We start from the raw sequence: 21,178 nt of genomic DNA on the forward strand, positions 1-21,178 counted from the left end.
TGACCTTTTTGCGGCAGTCGGCATACTTTCATTCATCGCCCTGCTTCAGTCTCGATAGTCCGGCTTGTCGCGCGCAACCTCGGCGTCAACATCGACTCACATTCTTGCCTTACGCACATTGCAATCCAAAAATAACAAACCCACTGCCTCGCCGTATACGCCATGATCTATACACCAGTAGTTCCGCCTACCATTCGCTAAATCGCCCTTCTCAGTTCTCCCTGCCAGATCCTGCTAAGGGCACGTCAGACCTCTTGGGTGCAGAATGGCACGGACCTCCTGTCAAATAGGCAGGTAGGCAGGTAGGTCGTCGACGTGTAATGCGCCGCCTGTCTTCTGTGCAACCATGCGATAAATCTCTAAAATTGTTTAAAGGTAAGTCTCTGATCGACGAATTATCTAGGTCCTCCGGATTTGCTCTTCGGTGTCAAATGGTGCCCTGTTCAGGGTTTGTGCAGACAGATGCCTCCAATCTTAAAGGCCGCAGTCTCTATCCGCTTCCTGGCTCAAGCAGTCTGTCGGGGAGGCATTTCGACTACAAACTACCCATCTGTGTCTAGACGCACTGATCAGCGCCATTGTGTCGATCGAGGTCTATACGAAAAGAAGCCGAGATGTGAATGCAATGGCTGCTATGCACTTCCTCAAGATATCAGAGGCATTCAAGGGCATCAAGACCCGGCAGATCATCATGCAGATATGTGAGTCAGTCGGCTTGGGCTGACACTGTGTTTTTTTGGTAAGTGAATGGACTTCGTTGCCCCGGCATCCTACTCAAAGGTCGTCTAGCGCAACAGTCCTGTAGTAGCCGGTCGTGCTAGAGCATCACATATCTTCTCTGTACAACTGTACTGAGCACACCCTCTGACATGAAGTGATATGTCGAGATCTCAGATCCGGTCATACTCTGCGCTTACTCGCCCGTCACGTGAATGTGGCTCTTATATTTGACAATACCAGCCAGCTCTGCTTCGGGCGAGAGTTCTGCGCCCTGCTGGCCATATCACAAAGCCAATAGGACTACCAGCTCATGCGCTGCTGGCCTCATCACATAGTCACTGGAGGTCGTGTTTTGGTGATGCTTGCACTGTGGTCCTCCAAGGCCTTCTCCTCCCGCTGAACTGCTCTGTCACACCGTGTCACAGTGCAATAGCACATAAAAGGTTAGATTGACGATGCAGAAAATCAATAGTGCGGACGTCGACACGCCGGCAGACATCGAAACATCGAAAGCCGGAAGGAGAGCGGAGTATCCGCATCCATATCCGTACACAGTTCGCCCGTCTCGATGCGAGGAGTTGCAAGGTGCCCGGCGTTGCTGTCTCGGTGATATTGAACAGAAGAGCATGGGGCACATGCATGATGCACAATGCAGTGCGGATGGTGCAGGCTCTGGAAACAATGTGCACAGTTCGATTGGGTGTTGAAAACACAGATGCACAAGTATCACAGAGTGAGCGCCTCGACAAGCACGGTGATTGGGTGTGGTGAAGGGAGCGACGCTTGGACCATCACAAGGGCAGCAATCGAGGTGATGGACGAACCGAAGCCTCAGGAGCCGTCCATTCTCCTCCATTCTCCGCCTCCAGCCAGCGAGCTTCCCTCCTGTTTCGAAAATATAGATAGCGCCGCCCTTCAGACCGCCTCGACGACCGCTTTCTCCTTCTCCTCCTCCTCTCCATACCAAACATTGATTGTCTGGTCGCTTTCCTACTTTCATACCCTCTCAACCTTCACAGTCCCTTACAATTGGCTGGTCCAATTGCTATTTTTTGCTTGCATCCCCTCTGCTGTTCTTCCCATCCACGTGTCTCCACCTGACCACATCCCTCATCTCTTGGTATATCAAGGTCCCTCCGTTACCAGTCTTTCCAGCCACAAATTCTTGGTCTTCCAGTCTAGTGCAAGACTCCAGAGTCGATTCACAGGTCGCCTCGAACGTTCAATTTCGGCCCTCTCACTGCACCGATCTAACTTTTCCAGCTTTCAGCATCAATACCGCCAACATGCTCGCCTCCCGAGTTGCCAAACCCAAGTTGTCGTTGAGCATCTCGACCACCGGCACTTCTCAAGCAGCACGACCCACGCTGGCATTGAAGTCGCCCATGAGCCCCTTGAGGTCACCCATTCCTCCATCTCCCGTCAGCCCGACTGCGCGAAACACCCGGCTCAACCAGAGGGGTTACTCGACCATGCAGCAGCCAACATATGCATATGTGAACTCCAGTTCCTCGAGAAGCATCTTGAAGAAGTCCTCCAAATCCTCCCCATCGGCAGCACGACAGTTGTCTTTCGTTGAGACTCCTGTTGTCTACTGTGTGACGCCAATTGAGGACCAAGAGTACTACGGCGCTCACACCAAGATGTCCCGCGACGAGCGAAGATGGCAACGGAGATGATGGTGATGAGGATGATGCTGATGCTGATGCTGTTATGCGAGAGCGATTTATTTTGATGCGAAGAACGACGTGAACGACTCGACACATAGGACAGACAGGTTTCGCCGGGTAATGGATGGTACTTCTCTTGGATGTAGCAACTGGATGCACGGCACCATTGACCCTGTCATCGGGTCTTTCTTAAGGCTGGTCACGGTTATGTGGAGCTGAAGCAGGGAGATAAGATGGTCTTCGTCTCCCTGATAATGGCTAGAATACATAGGCAATCCGATCCCATCCCCCCATCCTCCATCCCCCAAGATTCTCAGATCCGGGTGAAATCTGTAATGCGAAGTCATTTCATCTTTTCTTTCATATCTGAGTAGTCGACGACCATGGGACCAAACATCCAGGAGGCTGCTGCACCGTATCCGTCCTCTGTACAAACGACCATACGAAGAGGCAGAAGGACCGATGGATCGTCAGGTTGAGCTGCAAGTCCTTGTGTCAGTCGCTCGCTTTCGCCCGCTATATTTAGCCCCGGCGAGGGGAAACTGGAAACTTAAGCGCCACGAAGCTATTTCTGTTTCATGTTCGCCAAATAATGTCCACCAGGGTTCAACCACGATCAGCTGCAAGCGGTGCATTGGCCTTGCCGAGTTCAGTTCGGAGGCTGGAAGAGATGGGCAGCAATGGGAACATATGGGACAGGAAACGGATTCAACCATGTCCGGATACGGGTGAGGGCAACATATCCCTCGCAAAAGGGTCACCTTCCAAAGCCGGTGGTGAGCACATCATCATACGGCATATCAAACATTACGGCCATCAGGCCAGCCAACAAAGACAACGGACATCCAGACAATCTTGGGTCATTTGCAGCCGCCAAAGTTACAGTACGGATACAGCAATCCGCCACACTACCGAGAGGATGAGGATAAAAATGCCCGAAACCCCGCCCAGGGCCCAAGCAGGCTGTACTCCGTATATGGCAGCCCATGTCGTCCGGCGGCTACTGGAAATTCGGCTCGTCAACAGCCGCCGAGTTCCTGGATGGAGTGGACGTGGAGGGCCGGCGACCTCAGGTAGGGTGGTAGGGCTGGGTAGCCAAATATACATCCTGTACCTACATATAGGGATCTCCCTGGTGTTAGATGGCTGACCCACAGTATCGCCCGCCGCGGCTCGCAAGGCTCGAGTTTCAGATGGCCTGCTCCAGGAGTCCCGCCAATGACTGGCGGCGCTCATGGTCCCTCGATGCCAACCTCAGGCGTCGGATGACACCACGGCGGCGAAGGCTGCGCTTGCACAGCAAAGTCGAGAGGGGCGGCTCCTAAGGCTGCGGTATATTCAGAATGAGCCCCAAACCGAATCTGTAGCATGGCATCCCGCGGCATCTGAAATTGACGCCCGCGTGTTTGAGGTTTCGTGGGTGATTTCGCTGGGCTGGACGCAAGACCTTCATAAGACTGTGGTCAGGCACAAGGCATCCAGGTCCAGATCCAGGTGTTCAACGTTCTCATCCTGTCCAGTCCTTGAGCCTTCCCGGCCGTCACCTCGATCGTTGTGTTCTCTTTCGGCTGCTTTGTCTGGCACACTCGCTCCACCCATCCGGTCTTCCCATAATCATAATCCCATCCCAATTCGAATCCCAGTCCCAGTCCCAGTCTCAGTCCCAATCCAATCCCGACCGCTCCGTCTGAACTGCTTGTCGGTCAGCCTGGCTGTTGACCGGAGGCCCCAGCCCGAAGCCGGTTCCCAGGGATTTTGTCCGGCAAGGAATGCCAAAGCAACACACAGCACCACGACGTGTCAGCAAACGACCGGTGCCCTACGAAATCCACGGCTCGACCAACATGGTGACCAACATGGCAGCGTGGCCGCATACTACTCAAGCAGGCAGCGGGCTGGCTTGGCCCGAGCACCACCTACATTACCCCCAGCAACCCATGATGCAGGCCTACATGGCGGGTGCCCCGGTGCGCCCTCCGCTTCCTCCTGCTACTGCTCCTCCTTCCATGTCGATGCACCAACCAGTCCGGACCGAGCCGGTCCCCCGGCCAGGACAGAGTCTTCCCTGGACGCCGGAGGAGGACAATGCGCTGCTCGAGGCCAAGAGTCAAGACATGTCATGGGACGACATCCATGTGCAATATTTCCCCAACAAGACGGGCAATGCCTGCCGGAAACGTCACGAACGGCTGCAACAGAAAGCCCGGGGTCATTGGGACGAGGCGCGGATCCACAAGGTAATCACCTGTTACAACCGACACCGAGAACAGTTCTGGCGGAGTATCAGTGACCAGGTTGGGGAGAGATGGGAGGAAGTGGAAAAGATGGTCAGTATAGTCGCCACTCCCGCCGGCGGTTCGGGACGTGGTTGTACCTGCGCCGGTGACACTTGAGAGCTAGCTAACGCGAGGCTCAGATCTTGCAACAAGGCTTTCGACGGTTGGGGATTCCCCGCCCTCGCCATGTTCGGACCAGGTCCCGGGCCAGTTCTGGCCAGACCGCCGTGATTGAATCCGAACATGTCTCGTCCACCTCCACGGACGAGTATGAAAATGCCGACGACAGCGGCATTGTTCTGGGCCACGCTGGCCACAGTCGCCGGGCCAGTGAGATGGGCATGCTGCAGCATCAGAGTCTCCCGGGCGTAGGGCACATTCTGTCCGATAGCGAAGGAGCTTACAAGGTCGATGGTGCATATCAGTACTAGTTAGTACTTTGTACAGCGCACGCGAAAGAGAGAAAGATGAATCAGGGGTTAGGGGTCAGGCTGTCGCGGTCGACTTGTGAATTGGGAATGTTCTGCTTGATGAGATGATGACTCCGGCCGGCTTCTTTGACCGGCGTTCTTTGGGGAGAACTAGGAGGAAGGAGTACGAAGTACTACTACTGTGGCAACTACTACTGGTAGATAGTAGATGCTCTATCGTCTTGGAGGATTTTTATCTGTACGTGTACTGTGATGTGTACTGTCCACGAGGGCGCAACGGAGTTGCAAGGGAAGATGTAGAAATGAAACTGGAAACGGTGCTGGAAACGGAAAGGGAATGGCTATACAGTACGGATACTCTGTAATCTTAACCGGCCTGCAAGAAATGAATGGCAATGGATGGCTCCTGAGGCACAGTACGGAGTACTACAGAGTCAGAGGACAGAGGACTGCCGCTACAGGGACCAGGTATCTGAATCCGCGCACCCCTGTCCTGCCGATACAGGACTACAGGACTACAGTAATTATTGGCATATGCGATGCATAATCTATAGACCCGCCTGGTGTTTTCGTCGTTCCTTTCAGCCGAGATTTGTCGAGGTGAAGTCGGCACCTGCTCCCGACTGAGGGAGTCGGCTCGTGGAAAATGGACCCGAGTGACGAAGCGTGGCGGGAGAGCTCTTGTCCTAGGGCCAACGGGCTAAGGGGCATCGGCATCCCACGCCCCGGGGCCTAAGCTCTGAGATCTAAGCAAAGCCTGAGCCCCTTGGCCCCTTAAGCCACTTAGCTCCTTAGCTCCTGTACTTTCGGAGTATAGTGCTCCGTACTTGTACCATGATGCCTGTGGCTCATGCCTCCAAGCCTGAGCCTTAAGCCTGAGGCCTCTTGCCGGTGCCTGGAGCGCCTTGCCTGTCGCGGTGAAACAGCGGCTACATACTCTGCCCAGCTCAGAGAGGCCCGCATTAAATTTTCGAACGGAACGCTTCCTACATAAACCCCGTGGCAGGGCGGGCTTAAGGAGGCCTTGAAAGTTGAGACGGCTGTCGGCTGTCTAGTGTCCACTAATAATAATTACTGTTGTCCGCTCCTTCGCAGTCGCTGTCGCAGTCGACCTTCACCCGGATGCTGGGCCGCACCTATACTCTCTGTACTTTGTACTGCAATCCGGTAATCTCGAGTGTCTCCAAGATGCCAGGACAGTAGTAGTCAAGTAGTCGAGTAGTCGAGCAGTCGAGCAGTCGAGTAGTCGTTGCCCATTCCGGTTTCCAAGATTGCTCTAAGCTTCAAATTTCTCCTGGCCTCGGTCCTGTCTCATAAGAAACTGAGATCTCTTTATCCATGGTACCTAGGTACGTACCTACTGTGCTAGTATCGCGCCACGGCTTATCACCGCCCTTCAACACCGGCACTTTTTTTTAAAGTCTCCTGTGTCGATCTCCTTCTCACTTCGCGCGACTACGACCACGACCACGACTGCACTGCAACCCGACCGCATGACTCCTTAGTGATCTCGGCGGCTCTCTACCTCCCCTTAGCTCCTCTATCGTCGCCGAGAACCCTCCCATAATCATGGCGACCGTCACCGAAGCTGTCAAAGAGTCGCTGGTCGGCACGACGCAACCGGAAAGTGTGTCAACAGAAGCACGACTCAGCTTCCTCAAACACGCCCAACGGGCCGATGACGGTGAACTCTACATGAATGAGGTGGACTTTATCGACGCCATTGCTCCGCAGGGAGAAGACTATGTAAGTCGCCGCAGCTCAACCGATCTCCTGGCGTCGTTCTGACCCTTTGTTCTTTTGTCACGGCGCAGCACAAGATCAGGAGAGAACAGTATGGCATTCTGTTCAATGTCGCAGATCGACACAAGCGGGGCAGGATCACAATGTCTGAATGGGCGGCCTTTGAGAACCTGCTGGCCAAATCAGACGCAGAGTACGAGATCGCCTTTAGACTGTTTGACGTCGACGGCACCGGCTTGGTCAAGTCAGATGCGTTCCAGAAAATCTACGAGCAGAACCGAGGTGGAGACAGCATCCCTTTCGACTTCAACTCGGAATGGGCATCGCTGTACATTGGCGGCAAGGGCAAGAGACATGAGATGACATACCCCCAGTTTGCACAGATGATGCGTGGGCTGCAGGGTGAGCGCATCCGCCAGGCCTTCCACCTCTATGACAAGGACAAGGATGGATATATCGAGCCTGAAGAGTTTGAACGTATCATCCGCGCCACCGCCGGACACAAGTTGTCAGATCACCTCCTGGAGAACCTCCCGACCCTGTGCAACATTTCCACTGGAACCAAGATCTCGTACGCCAATGTCCGAGCTTTCCAGAACATCATCCGGGAAATGGACCTTCTAGAGCTAATCATTCGAAACGCCACGACCAAATCTTCTGATGGACGCATCGACCGATCCGATTTCCTCAACGAGGCTGCACGATTGACCCGCTTTTCTCTCTACACCCCCATGGAGGCCGACATTCTCTTCCACTTCGCCGGTCTCGATGCGCCTTCGGGCCGGTTAGGTCTGGATGACTTCGCCAAAGTGTTGGACGCGAGCTGGCAAACTGCAGCAGGAAAGCTGGGCGCTATCAACGACACGGCAGACCGCGTGGTGTCCAAATCTCAACAATTCCTCCATAGCCTCCTTGAGTCTGCTCACCACTTCGGCCTGGGGAGTATTGCAGGCGCATTTGGTGCTTTTATGGTCTACCCCATCGATCTGGTCAAGACGCGCATGCAGAACCAACGAAGTGTGCTTCCCGGCGAACGTCTCTATGAGAATTCAATAGACTGTGCACGCAAGGTCATCCGCAACGAGGGAGCCAGAGGCCTGTATTCTGGTGTGCTTCCGCAACTGGTCGGTGTCGCTCCGGAAAAGGCTATCAAGCTGACCGTCAACGACCTTGTGCGTGCACGTTTTACCGACAAACAAACGAATGCGATCGCTTTGAGTGCCGAGATCCTTGCCGGTGGTTCTGCTGGTGCCTGTCAAGTGGTATGTTGCCGTTGATCATCAGTGCTCGTTGGCTCGTTTGTCTGGTCTGCCACTAACCTTGCCACTTACTTTAGGTGTTTACGAACCCTCTCGAAATCGTCAAGATCCGGCTCCAAGTGCAAGGTGAACTGGCCAAACAGTCTGATGCCGTGCCCAAACGATCAGCCATGTGGATCGTGCGCAACCTCGGTATTTTGGGATTGTACAAAGGCGCATCGGCGTGTCTTTTGCGTGACGTCCCCTTCTCGGCCATCTATTTCCCGACGTACAACCACCTGAAGCGCGACATGTTTGGTGAAACGCAGCAGAAGAAACTCGGAATCATCCAGCTTCTGACCGCCGGTGCTATCGCTGGAATGCCCGCCGCCTACCTCACCACACCCTGCGACGTGATCAAGACGCGGCTCCAAGTGGAAGCGCGCAAGGGCGACGTGGTATACAACGGCCTGACAGACTGCGCCCGCAAGATCTGGAAGCAGGAGGGATTTCGCGCCTTCTTCAAGGGTGGGCCTGCTCGGATTCTTCGCTCGTCGCCGCAATTCGGATTCACTCTGGCTGCGTATGAAGTCCTCAGCAAGTTATTGCCATACGGCGAGGATGCCGACGCGCAGCATGCGACTGCAGGCAAGGTGGAGCCGGGCGTCGGTCTTAGAGAGGCCACGGCCCCGCTGCCGTACCTGCGCAGTCGGAATGCCTTGAAGATCTTGCTGGACCTGGACAACAGTTTCGGAAGAGTCAAGGTACCGCAGAGCCTCGAGGGGTCGAGGTTTTTCTCACCCAAGTGATTGATTCGGTTTTCGCCGCTCGCTCGAGCACAAGAGAGAAGACGATCCGGCCCAAGCCAAATTTTTAATCTGTTGTTTGTGTACAAAATCATCCGTCATGTTCGTGCGGAGGCTGGGGCTTGTCGCCGGCGGAATCTTCAGCATAGCTACATCGAGCTGGGAGGGGGCGGTATCAGGAAGAGCCAGGGCCAAGGCCTTGGGCTGAATACGTTGGAGCTGAGCAAGGCTTGACCTGGAAAGTTAGAGTTAAATGGGCCTGGCCTGGACCTGGAGATGGAGATGGAGATGAGACTTTAGATCACACCGGTACTGGCAACGGGCCGGTCTCTTGAGACTTGCATAGCGAAGCCTTGCATAGAAATAAACGTGTTCTGTTCTCATGCCCGTATCATGATCAACATCCCTGTGGTGTGGTGTGGTGTGGTGTGGTGTGTCCAGTGCCATGCCGTGTGGGGGTTCAACAAAAATCTTGCAAGGTCTATGTATTTATATATATACAAGCTTACCACGAGTCTGAATACCGTCAGCAAGTCAGCAAGTCAAGTAATCAAGTAAGTGTATAGACAGCAGAAGATGAAGTAAGCATACATACATATATAGGGAGGTCATATGTAATTTACCCACACGAATGACGAGTGACGAGCAACGAGTGGGTAAGTGACAAACTAGTGAAGGTGAAGGTGAAGGTGAAGATGAAGATAAATATAATAAAATTTGTCTGCTACCACCAGCTACTGATATCTCAGATATAGATATGGATTTAAAGCGAGGCTTGAGTGTGATGTAATTGGCCAGTAGTTAATAGTACTGCTAAGGAGGTGTATACAGTATACTCTATACTTGGACGTGGTAGAACATGGTTCTTAATATGGTTCTCAACATCAATCGCGTTCTCGTTCTCGTTCTCGTACTAGCACAAGGTATCTGGGATCTATCCAGACCTAGCCAAGGTACCTAATACCTAGCTAAGGTACCTACAGACCTACATACCTACAGACCTACCTACGGTAGGTACACACAGTAGACTACTCTCTCCTCACCTCGCCGGCAACAGCGTGGCACAGTTCGACTGGGACGCCGGCGGCGAGCAAGGCCGAGATCCAGAGGCGCTGGGTGTCGCTGAGGCGGTCGTTGGCCGATTTGACTTCGACGAACAAGATCTCGCCTTTTCTGCCTGGTTCGCGCTCTGGTTGTAGTGAGGCGGATGAGACTGCCTTGTCCTCCCCAGCTCTCCGAGTACTGCTAGTGTTACTAGGATTGGATTTCGCATCTGCCTTGGCCAGGTCGTCCTCGTCCTCGTCCTCGTCCTCGTCCTCGTCCTCGTCCTCGTCCTCGTCCTCGTCCTCCTTGTCGTCAACCTCCTCCTCGCTCCATCTCTTCCACAACACCAGATCAGGGACACCGCCGCCACGACTCTGATATTCCTGGGCCATGATCAGCATGACTGTGCCCAAGGCCTGGCCGTCCCAGCAGTCGATCAATTCAAGCAAGTCGTCGCGGTCAAAGCCGTCCCACTGCACGCCAACGATGCACGTCCGTCTTTTGTAGTGTTCGTCCCAGACTCGACGGGCGATGGACCGGCCTTCCCCGTTCGAGAGCTGATTGATGCGGCCCACAATCTCGGGCACGCGCGACGAAAAGAAGCTGTCGGTGTGCAGGTCCAACGGGCACGTCTGGTACGCTGTCTGGAACACATTGGGGATGTAAGGATCGAAGAACAGAATGTCGTGGAACAACAGCCCGAATAGCGTGCGCAGGATCCCGCCTTCGCTGTGGTACCCTTTGTAGCCTAGCACGTGGCGGTAGTGAGATAGACACATGGCCTCTACGCTCACGGGAAGATGGGTGTCGAGAGAATCCAGCCAGACTGTCTTGGCTCCTAGTTCCCCTGATGTGCTGGGTTGGTGGAGCAGAGTCGGGGGTTTGCTGACACTTTCGTCCTTCTCATTCGAGGTCAGATTAGACGTCTTGACGCTGTTCTTGCTGCTCAAGCCATCGCTTCTTGTGGGAGTATCTTCACCTTGAATCTGATAGTCCTTTTCGATCTTGATCCCCACCACGTCTCGCTCCACGGCCTTGCGGAGCCTCACGTGGCCGAACTCGTGTTGTTCTCTCAACGGCAGGTGCAGCTGTTTCTCTAGTTTCTTGATCCGCTTCTGTAGATCATAATGGTAGATGACATGGCATTCCTTGTCTTGGAGCCCCTGCTCGCATGTACGCAGTGCTATCCGTTTCCAGTGTTTCTTGTTCGCCTCGACACTTCGATTCTCATTTGGTGTGAGCGCGTGCATGTAGTGTTCTTCCAGAAGCGCTTTGCGCTGATACCACGACCCCCGTCTCGAAGCGTGAAACAGCCGCTGATCCAAGAGCTCGGTCAGAAGTTCGTGCTCGCGGACATGTTCCTTGAACCTGGCTAGGGCATGTAGTGCTTTGTGCACGATGCGCGTATACACCCACGCCGGGCTGAACCGCCGAAGATACGCTCCCTCCCCACTTTCGTACACGCGGTCCTCCTTCCGTTGCTCATCGAGCAGTAGAGCTTTCCATCGGGGATAGACGGCTTCGAAGATCTCCTTGACTTCCTCGAGCGCCTTGCGCCCGGGAGTGCCGTTAAACTCCAGGATGTTGTCGACCCGGAATTGCGTACGTAGGCTCGCTTCAAACTCGAGCAGAAGAGACCTCGACTCGAAGATCGTGCTCGATCTGCTGACCAAGTATTCTGGGAAGTTCCGTCGCGAGATCTTGGCCAGAATCAGAGTCGTCAGACTCTTCTCCGTCCACTCCGTGCTGCGGTAAAAGACGAGATGTACGCGTTCGAACAGTTTCAGCGGCGTCATGGACAGACGGATACACCGTCCGGTCTGGTCGAGAATCTTCTTGGTGAAATGGGCATCACGGTTGTTGATAGCATGTGTGGGAGTCCGAGATCCACTACTTGCATCCTCTTCATCTACACAGTCAGACCGGCCATCCTCGGAAATCGAATTTGCCCGCGACTCTTCGGTTTCCGTCCGTCTGAGCCCTTTGAACGCGAGCCCTGTCTGCTTGTAACTTGTGCGACGGAAGTTTCGTAACAGCTCATGCTTATTCTTTCCCTGTACTTTGGCTTGTTTTGCCAGGCTTTTCAACTCATCAAGAAGTAAGAGGCTGCTCGCCTCATCCAGGGTCGTGATATGCTCGGAGGAACACTCGGCGAAAGCGAATTTCTCACCAAGCACTGATCCTTCAGGAGGTTCCAACTCTCCCGGATGAAGGCTGGTTTCGGGCTCGACGGGCGGTAGGGTCCTCTCTTTTTGCAACTCCATTACTGCAGTGTCGATGTCGGCCACATCGCCATAATATTGCAAGTCTTTGACTCGAAACCATTTGCTGGTCTTCCTCAGAAACAACCGGACGTAGAGATACTGCGCTTCATATGCCAACTCTCTCCATATCTGGAAGAGGCGTAGCTCGGCTGCATTGAAGAGGTGACCTTCCTCCTCAAGCACGGTGTCAAGGGCCAGGTTGAAGGCATCCACGTAAATGGAGCTGCGTCCCCTTATCCAAGACCGCGACTCCAGCCGCGACTGGACCGTAGTGTCATTGTGCAGCTCTTGGTTCTCTGAGTTGTATTCCCCTGCCTTGTACGCCTCATAAGCCTCTATGGCTTCTTCATCCGTCCCGACCGGTGGCAGGGTGGCTTCCAATTGTGTTGCTCTGGGAGCGGAGAGCCCAACCCCTCCATCCTCCGTATCTTGATCCTCGTCTTCCGAGTCTGGGATTTCGATCTTGATAGTTCGTTTCCCCGTCGACTTGTTGGGCGATCCTCGCTTTAGATTGCTTTGGCCCTGAAGGGCTTCGGTTTTCGCCCTTTTCGCAGGTGGAGGTGGAGCAGGGAAGTCGTCCGTGTCGTCGAAATTGGTCGAGGGAAGATGGCGGATTCTAGATCCCCTCATCAATCGGTTATGCATGGATGAAGACCTGGGTTTCCGGTCTTGATGGTTCGTTTCCCCGTCGACTTGTTGGGCGATCCTCGCTTTAGACTGGTTCGGCCCTGAAGGTCTGCGGTTTTCGCCCTCTTCGCGGGTGGAGCAGGGAAGTCGTTCGTGTCGTCGAAATTGGTCGAGGGAAGATGGCGGATTCTAGATCCCATTAAATGGTTATGCATGGATGAAGACCTGGGTTGCAGGGCCATCGCACGCCCATATGATCCATTGCAGTTGGTGTACGAAGCAAGTGATAACTGGAGTCTTTTTGACCTTCTGGATCGCTCAAAAGGCGGGGAAAACTTGGCCTAAGCCTTGACACGTGTCGCGTGGGACGCGCGCAGTCACGGGATTGAGATAAATTGGTATGTACTGTGTCTTTGCATGCCCTTCGATAGTACGATTGATTCATGGAGCGTCGTCCTCTGCTAGCTTGAGAGGTCACCCTTCCAGTGACGATATCCACTGCAAAACTGGTATATGACTCGGGCCGAGTCCTAACAAAAGCATTACATCTCAGGTCCACCGCGGATATACAATACGCTCATAAACAGGCCCCAGTAAGAATATTCACAACAATCGACAAGGTCATCCTACACCTCGGCCGCTTTACCAACCTCCTTGGTGGGAATCGGAGAGTTTTGAGAGCCTGTATCTGAACCACCATCTTTGGCATCGAGAATGTTGCCCTCTCTCCCAAGCATTGCGTGCTCGACGTTGACTTTTGGTCCCTTGAACCACTTGTGGGCGTCAACAATCCACCAGATCAGAACCATCAGCATCGGACCACCCCACACGAGACATGTCCAGTTCATCAGGGAGGCGTCCAAGTCTGAGCCAGTCACGCTCGGTAGGCAAAGGATAGGTATCATCAACAAGGTGAAGCAAGTAGATGCAACACCAATGGGATAGGAGAATTTGCCCAGATGCCAGGGCCCGCGTCGGAAACGGCTACCGACAAAAAATGTGCGGATCGTGATGGGGATGGTAAAAGCGACAAACGCTCCGAGAGCTCCGACGCTGAAGATTGCACCGATGGCGGCCTCGCCTCCAAACAAGAGCAAGGTCAAGAGAATGCCCACGACAGCATTGAGCCATACGGCATTGACAGGGGTCTTGGTCCACGGATGGACCTGCTTCCACAGCTTGGAGTAGGGGAAGCACCCATCGCGTGCGTAGGCATAGGTAACTCGTGACGCAGCAACCATGCAACCTTGCCCCATTGAGAAGCCGCATATGATGGTCATCGCCAACAGGGTCAGTGCGGTTTTCTTCGGCAAGACTTCCATCAGATAAGAAGCCCAAGGTTGGCCAATAGGGGAGTTGAGGACATCGTCAATATCGATCACGGTATAAGCCACCACCAATTGCAGGAACCAACCAAACGCGCCTCCTACTGCGGAGGTCAGGACAATGGCCCGGGGACTGGCAATGTTGGCGTTGCTGCATTCTTCTGCCAGGTGGAAAGGCGCATCATAGCCAGACATGGTCCAGATGACGGCAATAAAAGACATGAGGATCGCCACGCCGTTGGGGAAGTCGGTTCCTTCGTAAAAGTTGCCCCAGACAGTACTGCTTTTGGTGAACCGCGGCAGGCCTTTGTCAGTGCGATTGGTACCGGCTGGAATAGCGATGATGGTGATCACCAATGCAATGATGTTGAAGGTGCTGCCGTATGAGTTGAAGGTAGCGATCCATCGGGTGGGCATCGACGAGATCATGGCGTGGAGGATCATGATCAAAGTGGTAAGGAGAAATATTTGGTAGTTTTGGGGAACGTAGGAAGGGTCGTTGATGGATCCAGCAGCCAGAATCATGGACGCCAGGGAGTAGTCCACTGAAGGGGCACCGGTGACCTGGACCAGCCAGTTGGACCAGCCAGTGATCCACGCAGCAAGAGGCCCGTACCCTGGAGGTGCAAGCACGGCTGAGGCGTAATAAAGACCTCCGGAGGTGGGCATGGAAGAGCAGAGTTCAGCTGTTTGTGTGTCAGTTAGCTCCGGCGTACAAGGACTCGAACATCGATTGACTGACCCATGCCCATTGCGACGCATTGGATGAATGCCATTGCAATCAACCATCCCCACACCATACCGGGGGTCCCTGCGTAGCCCATCCCATACCAGACGGTCGAGGCGAAGGACGGCAGTAAGCCCAGGACGGCGAAAGACACACAGAAAGAGGTCCAGAGCGAGAATTCGCGCTTGAATTCGGGTCTTGGGACGAGATGAGTATGGGTTCCTTCTTTCTCAATGTTGAGGACGGCATGTGGCTTACTTGTAACCCAGCGCTGCCAGGACCTCCTCATCGGCAGTTAACTCGCGCTCGTACACGGGAACCACCCCAGGATCAAGGACTGAGGTGACAGGTTCCTCGGCGACTGACTTGCGGTGCATGCCAGAAGCAGTACTTGGGTTGCGCTCTGCGGCCATGGTTGCGGCCTGTGGATGTATACGGTGTATGTCTTCACCACGGTCGACCGCTCGTGCTCATAGACTGTTGACGGACAGGGTTGGCCGGCCCTCGCGTATGTCGTTCCCCTCGTCGATGGTGTAGGGTCGATTGAGGTACAGTATTGCTACTCAACAGATACGGCGTATATGGATGGACAGAGAAGCATACTGAGGAAGAAAATGGTCTGGAAAGGTGGCATGTCCGTATGCATAATATATCCCTGATCGAAATCAAAGAGGAGAGATAATCAAAAGCACCGCGTCGCTAGCTGCTTGAGCACGAGTCGATGAGCATGGGCATGAGCTCTCGTGCAACATCGTGTTAGGCGACGGAGCATGATTCGGCTGAGGGATGTGCGAGACTAAGGCTCCATCGGGCAAGTTGACGCTGGTTATCGGAGGCCAACTCCAGTTTCCACAGGACATGAAGGGCACGGCAGTGAGAGATCAGAGGTGGATGAGAGGTGAGTGGTTGGTCGCTAGCGAAGTCAAAGATAAGGAAGATGGCGCAGGAGGAGACAAGCAGTGAGGAGAGGAGCCGCTTGGGCGGGGGATTCACTAGAGGCGGTAGTAAGGACGGGCGTGGTCAGCTATAGGCTGCGGGGTCGTGTTAGAAAGCTTAGACAAGCCCTAGAGGTGCCTGAAATACACCCTTAGGACCCTCGGCCTCGGGGTTTATCTAGGGCATGCGCCGCCCCCCAAACTCCAAACTCCGACATGCTGCCAGTGGAGCTGCTCAGCTGTCTCCTGTCGAGCCAGTAGAATCCTTTATCGCCCACCATCCCTGCCATACCTCAGTCGTGGCCGCTGCCACGAGGACGTCGCCGAATTCCCTGAGTGCCTGGCACCTTCTCCGGACTGGTCGTGCTGACGTACCCTGCAGTTATCTGTATGTGTACTCCGTACGGATATGGTGTAGTAGCTGAGGGAGTACGGATGCCTCGTGCCAGTGTACCTTACTAAAGCTACCGACCTTGGTATGTAACTACAGGTGATCGCTGGATGGTCATCAATGGCATTGTTCATTGGCTCTTTCTCATTCATATCGAGGAGAAGGAAACACTGAAGCTCGGGTACGGAGGAGAGACAATTTTGGTGACGGTAGGTTGTATGTACTACTAATTACTATGGATGGCCTGCCTTATCAGTCACCTCGGCCGTGGAGCCGCTTACACAATTCGTGATATACAAAACTGTATTATCGCCACCTTTCATCGCCATAAGGAATTCTTCGTCTCGGATCTCGGAGAGAGAAGAGGTCTCGAGGAACTACACACTAGCTCCGATATCTCGTGTTCCTATCGTTGTTTATACTAATCAGTAATGCTGGAGTTGTCGTAGACTGCCACCGGTCTGCGCAGACTCGACTCTTATTCTTTTCGAGATAGGTGCGACCAGTAGCTGCTGCAACTACAACTGCAACATACTATTTAGTGATGGTCGCAGTATCGATACTTCGTACTTAATCTCCATGTCGTTCATATCCGCTTGCCGATCATAAGTCTACAGATACTCGCTCGCAAAATGCTGAAATCCAGGGGCGACGTCTGACCTTCTCGCATGGGCCTTCCGAAAGAAGTAAGCAAACAACCTCACTTGATCTCGAATACTCCGTGCCTCAGATATCTCAGGTCAATACCTTACTCTGGACATAGAATACTCCGTACAGATATCTCAGGTACGTACGTACCTAGAAGTACCTAGAGGCACATCCTCGTTAGACTGAACACAGTGAAGTTACCTTGGGTGTCGGCAGAAAGTGAGCGCGCGGCATCAAAGTGAATTGACGTCTTGTATTCTGTAGGCGGCGTCTGTCTATTGATTGACATCTTGTATTCTGTAGGCAGTGTCTGTCTATTGCTCTTTGCAGCCGAAATCATTCCCCCAACCCACCTAAGAACGCTCTTTTCATTTCTCGTCCGACCTTAGGGTTCGTGGTTCAGCGTCTGGATCGCTGCCTACAACCCCCGATATTTTCCTGCACGCGGTTTTGGCCTCCTCCGACATGGTCTTCCACAGCACATCTCGAACTTCCTTGCCCACCTGCTCCACAGCATCCAGGGCCCAAATCACATCGAGATGCTCGTACTCTTCAATCACCTTGCTGTGAACTATATTGACGTAAGGTTCGCGTCCGCGCGCGAACCTCCTCAAGAGCCTTCTTCCGTCGACGAGATCGTCGCTGCCAGCTACCCACAGCGCCATGGGAGGAACGCGTTCATCGTACCATGCCGTTCGGCCCCGATCTTGTCTGTGGGCCATGGTCTCTTCCTTCTGTTCTTCCTCAGATTCGTCTTCCACATCCTCCATTTGGCCTTCCTCCCGTGTGGCCAGGACACACCTATGATTGGCGAAACACTCACGCCCGAGCCACCAACGCATACTCTCAGCACTCACGTATACCGGCGAGAACTGGAACAGTCGATCCCGGAGTCCACGATCCCATCGAGTGTCAGTCCAGTTGAAGAGGAAGGAGAAAACAAGATACCCCATGGCGCCATACAGTTTGCCGGGCAAGACTCGATGCATCGTCATCATGAGCGGGATAAAGCTGTGGATCCCGAAGAACATCCTGAACATGGCGGGCGAGATCACCCGCATGAACTTGAAGTACATCTTCCCAATCAGTGGCCCGGCATACACCGCTGGCGCCAGGGCGCAGAACACACTAATCTTGTCTCCCAAGTCGGGTCGCTGCTCCTTGGCCAGCGCCACAAAAGTCTGGGTGGTCCCTTGACTGTGACAGACCAGACCGAGCTTCTGGAACCCGGTCTCTTCCAGCACCCGGGACATTAGCGCTGGTAGGTCCAGCACACCCATCTGTCGAATATTCCATGCCCACATCCGGGGATCACTGTACCGCAGCAGACTATGCTCAGGGTTGAAGCCACATCGATTGTTGCCCAACCACACATCATAGCCAGACTTGCAGAGGAAGAACGCCAAGCTGTCGTCGTCATTTGTGCAATATGCCCCGGCACTTTGCAGTAGACCGTGAACCAGAAGCACTGGGTACCTTCGATTTCCGTCCCGGTACTGCTTCCGTACATGTCCCTGGCGACCGCTTCGTCCACTGGTGAAAACTTCGGAAGAGGTTGGTTCCCGCTCGGACTGAGCGGCCGGGGTATATTCTAGGGGATTGAAGACATGCCACAGTCTGAGAACGAACCCGTCTTCGGTCTGAACTTTGAACTCTTCCACATCTAACCCGACTCTACGTGCATAGTAGCCAATATCGCATATCAGCGGGTCAGGCCCTCCTTCAAGTGGTTCGTACGTATCATCAGGAAAAGCCGACAAGCCGGCCTTGACAGGCGTGGCTCGTTTTTGTTTCCTAGTCCATTCCACCTCTTGTAGTCTGCGATTATTCGCCCGCCTTTTTTCTTCCTCATAGAACGGTCTTCGAGTGTCAGCACTTCGGAATGTCAACCACAACCAAAAATTGTTCAACAGCCTGGGGATTGAGGTGAAGACTGCCCCCAGAACGATGACTACCAAGAAAGCGTTGGACAGGAAGAACGATGTGGTTCGAAAGGTCGCACACTGTATTTCCCGAAACAAGGATGGTGGCCCGTATAAAGGTAGCGGGGGAAAGAGAGGGTGGGTATGCGATGGCGGTATAGCTTCGTCGAGGCGACTGTTTGTACTTTCATGGTCCGCTTGTGTCTGCTGTTCTTGAGCCGCATGTGCCTCTTGTTTCTGCTCCGCCTGTGCGGCCGTCGCAGCCTCGACCACGTCGAACCTACTCAGCCCTCTTGGTCGCGTTGGGCTAGGATGGTATGGTCGGCCTTCAGCCTGGTGCTTCAACAGATTAATTCTGTGGGCCTCCGGGACTGGGACTGAGGGTAGCCTGTTGCCATCTGCCGTCTCTATCACCGGATCTAGGGGGGTGATGAACTTGGCTTGGACGGCGACGCCATGGTCCGCGCCATCGATCGTCTGGCCGGAGGTTTCGAGAGACAACTTCTCGGACTGGTGGGCATACTCAACACTCGCAAGTGCACGGGTGCGTAGCTGAGTTTCCGACATTGACGCACAAGTAGATTGCTGGCGTAAGTCTAGAGGGTTTGTTGGTAATTGGTGGCATTAGGGTCAAGGGCGAACGAGGGTATTTGTGAATGCGATTGACGGACAGAGCGAGTGTTTCCTACGCGGCAGGTGCGCAGTACAAGTACGGAGTGCCTGTAAGTAAGCCAAGTAGATGCGCAGTTCGAGTACGGCATGCCTGTAAGTAAGCCAAATATGTCGAGACACCGGAGAGGACTAAAGCATGGAAGGGAAGAATGCGACATCCATCCAGTGTGCCGGGAAACCGACCAAAAACAGGCACATGTCGCAACATGAAGATGGGCAATTTTGCGCCGCCTCTGCCACTGGCTGGACGCTGTTGCGGCAGTGCTGGGTGGAACCTGGCGATCTCGGAGACTGGAGACTCGCGAACCAGAACTCGACTTAGCAGGGCAACGGCCAGGATCTGCTCTGTTGCTAGCACCAGCCAGAAAGGACGACATCATAGCTAGATTGTGCGCGCGAATCAAACGGCCATGGCTCGATCTTGGACCGTTAGAGTTAGCCGTACTCCGTACAGAAGCAGATAGTAGATATGGAGTAGTACTCGTAGGTGGCAACCGTCTCCAGCCGCGCGGTCTAAGGGGGACACTGGTTGGAACACAGCAGGATCTTCGTCTTGCGTCAGAGGTAGGACAGCCAGATCGCTTTCAAGCCCTTGTACGAGTACGGAATAGTTGTAGTGCTCGTAGCAGATGGCCGTCGGCGCTGTTGATAAAGATCGAAGAGATGGGAGAACAACACAGCAGTGTGAGGTTGAACACCCAATGACATCATACTCGCCGACTGCGTCATTCCGCCACAGTAGTTGGTACGGCGGAGTATTTACTTTGGATACGAAGTTTCATCATAACCTCACCTGCCTAGATACCTTCCAGGCGCCTACCAGGTAGAGACAGTATACGAGTAGCAGTACGGAGTACGGAGTACTACGTATAGATTTGAGCAGTTCATTGGCCCAGACCCCCTTGTCGGTTTCTCTGTGTTTGCTGCCCAATGTCAAGGCTGGTATATCTGCTGGCGCCCCATCCCATTCCCATTTCGGAATCAAGGGGGCGTTACCCCTTGCAAACCCAGCTGTCGTGAGCGAGGCACCCACCTAGCACCTACAGGCGAGCGATCCGGTGAACCGTATCTCACCGGCGAATCCCTCACAGCTGGTGACAACCACCGCAGCCACCGCGATTTCAATGATACGACACCGACAGAGGATCACGAGATGTATCATATCTCCTTGTCGGCCACTCTAATTAAGGGCAACATTATCAAGATGGGCCAACCCCGCCAAACATGTAGCCGCTCTCTTATTTCGGCTCGTCACCTATTTGTCCACTGCATGGAGAGCAAATATAGATTGGACGCCGCCAGCATGCATGCAGTGTGGTGAAGCTTTCCACCCCAGGGCATCTTCCTTTGCCTATCGCTAAGCAGGGCCATGGATTACGTGGTCTGTTGACCCTAATCATCATCTTACATCTGCAATCATCAGTCTAGAAGTTACGATGCAGGTTTGTTGCATGTGAAGAGGGGGTGACCGGCCACACCAGGCCCTTCTCGCCTACATCTTCATGCATCACGTCAAGCATTTCGGGCGCATGGAGACGTGTCGTTTCTGCGTTCGAGATTTATTTTCGATACATGCAGCGTTAGGTACTGTGACGTGACAGCAGCCAGTTGCGGCAAGACACGTCCACGGCGATGCGTCCGGACTGCAGCCGCCCACTAATGAAGGGCTAGATTATCATAGCAGTGCTTACACCCCTCAATCCACGCCTTTGGGAGACCAGAGCCTATATCAGAGACGA

The 21,178-nt window shown here is 53.8% G+C and overlaps 6 protein-coding genes across 6 annotated transcripts; 3 read left to right on the plus strand and 3 right to left on the minus strand.

Annotated features, from left to right (window-relative positions):
* Positions 1-2,006: 2,006 nt before the first annotated feature.
* On the plus strand, positions 2,007-2,399 carry A1O3_09381 (uncharacterized protein; the record flags this gene model as incomplete). The annotated part of the gene is made up of 1 exon (XM_007739475.1): positions 2,007-2,399. The coding sequence occupies one exon, from the start codon at positions 2,007-2,009 to the stop codon at positions 2,397-2,399; it is 393 nt and encodes a 130-aa protein (XP_007737665.1).
* Positions 2,400-4,342: 1,943 nt separating this feature from the next.
* Positions 4,343-5,097, plus strand: A1O3_09382 (uncharacterized protein; the record flags this gene model as incomplete). Its single annotated transcript, XM_007739476.1, has 2 exons — positions 4,343-4,717; positions 4,807-5,097. The coding sequence occupies 2 exons, from the start codon at positions 4,343-4,345 to the stop codon at positions 5,095-5,097; spliced, it is 666 nt and encodes a 221-aa protein (XP_007737666.1).
* A 1,569-nt stretch (positions 5,098-6,666) lies between these two features.
* Positions 6,667-8,887, plus strand: A1O3_09383 (uncharacterized protein; the record flags this gene model as incomplete). The annotated part of the gene is made up of 3 exons (XM_007739477.1): positions 6,667-6,843; positions 6,912-8,102; positions 8,177-8,887. 3 exons carry the CDS (start codon positions 6,667-6,669, stop codon positions 8,885-8,887), a joined length of 2,079 nt encoding a protein of 692 aa, XP_007737667.1.
* A 1,025-nt stretch (positions 8,888-9,912) lies between these two features.
* On the minus strand, positions 9,913-12,837 carry A1O3_09384 (uncharacterized protein; the record flags this gene model as incomplete). The annotated part of the gene is made up of 1 exon (XM_007739478.1): positions 9,913-12,837. The coding sequence occupies one exon, from the start codon at positions 12,835-12,837 to the stop codon at positions 9,913-9,915; it is 2,925 nt and encodes a 974-aa protein (XP_007737668.1).
* Positions 12,838-13,445: 608 nt separating this feature from the next.
* Positions 13,446-15,284, minus strand: A1O3_09385 (uncharacterized protein; the record flags this gene model as incomplete). The annotated part of the gene is made up of 3 exons (XM_007739479.1): positions 13,446-14,830; positions 14,887-15,068; positions 15,130-15,284. 3 exons carry the CDS (start codon positions 15,282-15,284, stop codon positions 13,446-13,448), a joined length of 1,722 nt encoding a protein of 573 aa, XP_007737669.1.
* A 1,929-nt stretch (positions 15,285-17,213) lies between these two features.
* On the minus strand, positions 17,214-19,334 carry A1O3_09386 (uncharacterized protein; the record flags this gene model as incomplete). Its single annotated transcript, XM_007739480.1, has 1 exon — positions 17,214-19,334. One exon carries the CDS (start codon positions 19,332-19,334, stop codon positions 17,214-17,216), a length of 2,121 nt encoding a protein of 706 aa, XP_007737670.1.
* Positions 19,335-21,178: the final 1,844 nt, after the last annotated feature.

The sequence above is a fragment of the Capronia epimyces genome (genome assembly GCF_000585565.1).
Source record: "Capronia epimyces CBS 606.96 chromosome Unknown aczIQ-supercont1.9, whole genome shotgun sequence".
Lineage (NCBI taxonomy): Eukaryota > Fungi > Ascomycota > Eurotiomycetes > Chaetothyriales > Herpotrichiellaceae > Capronia > Capronia epimyces.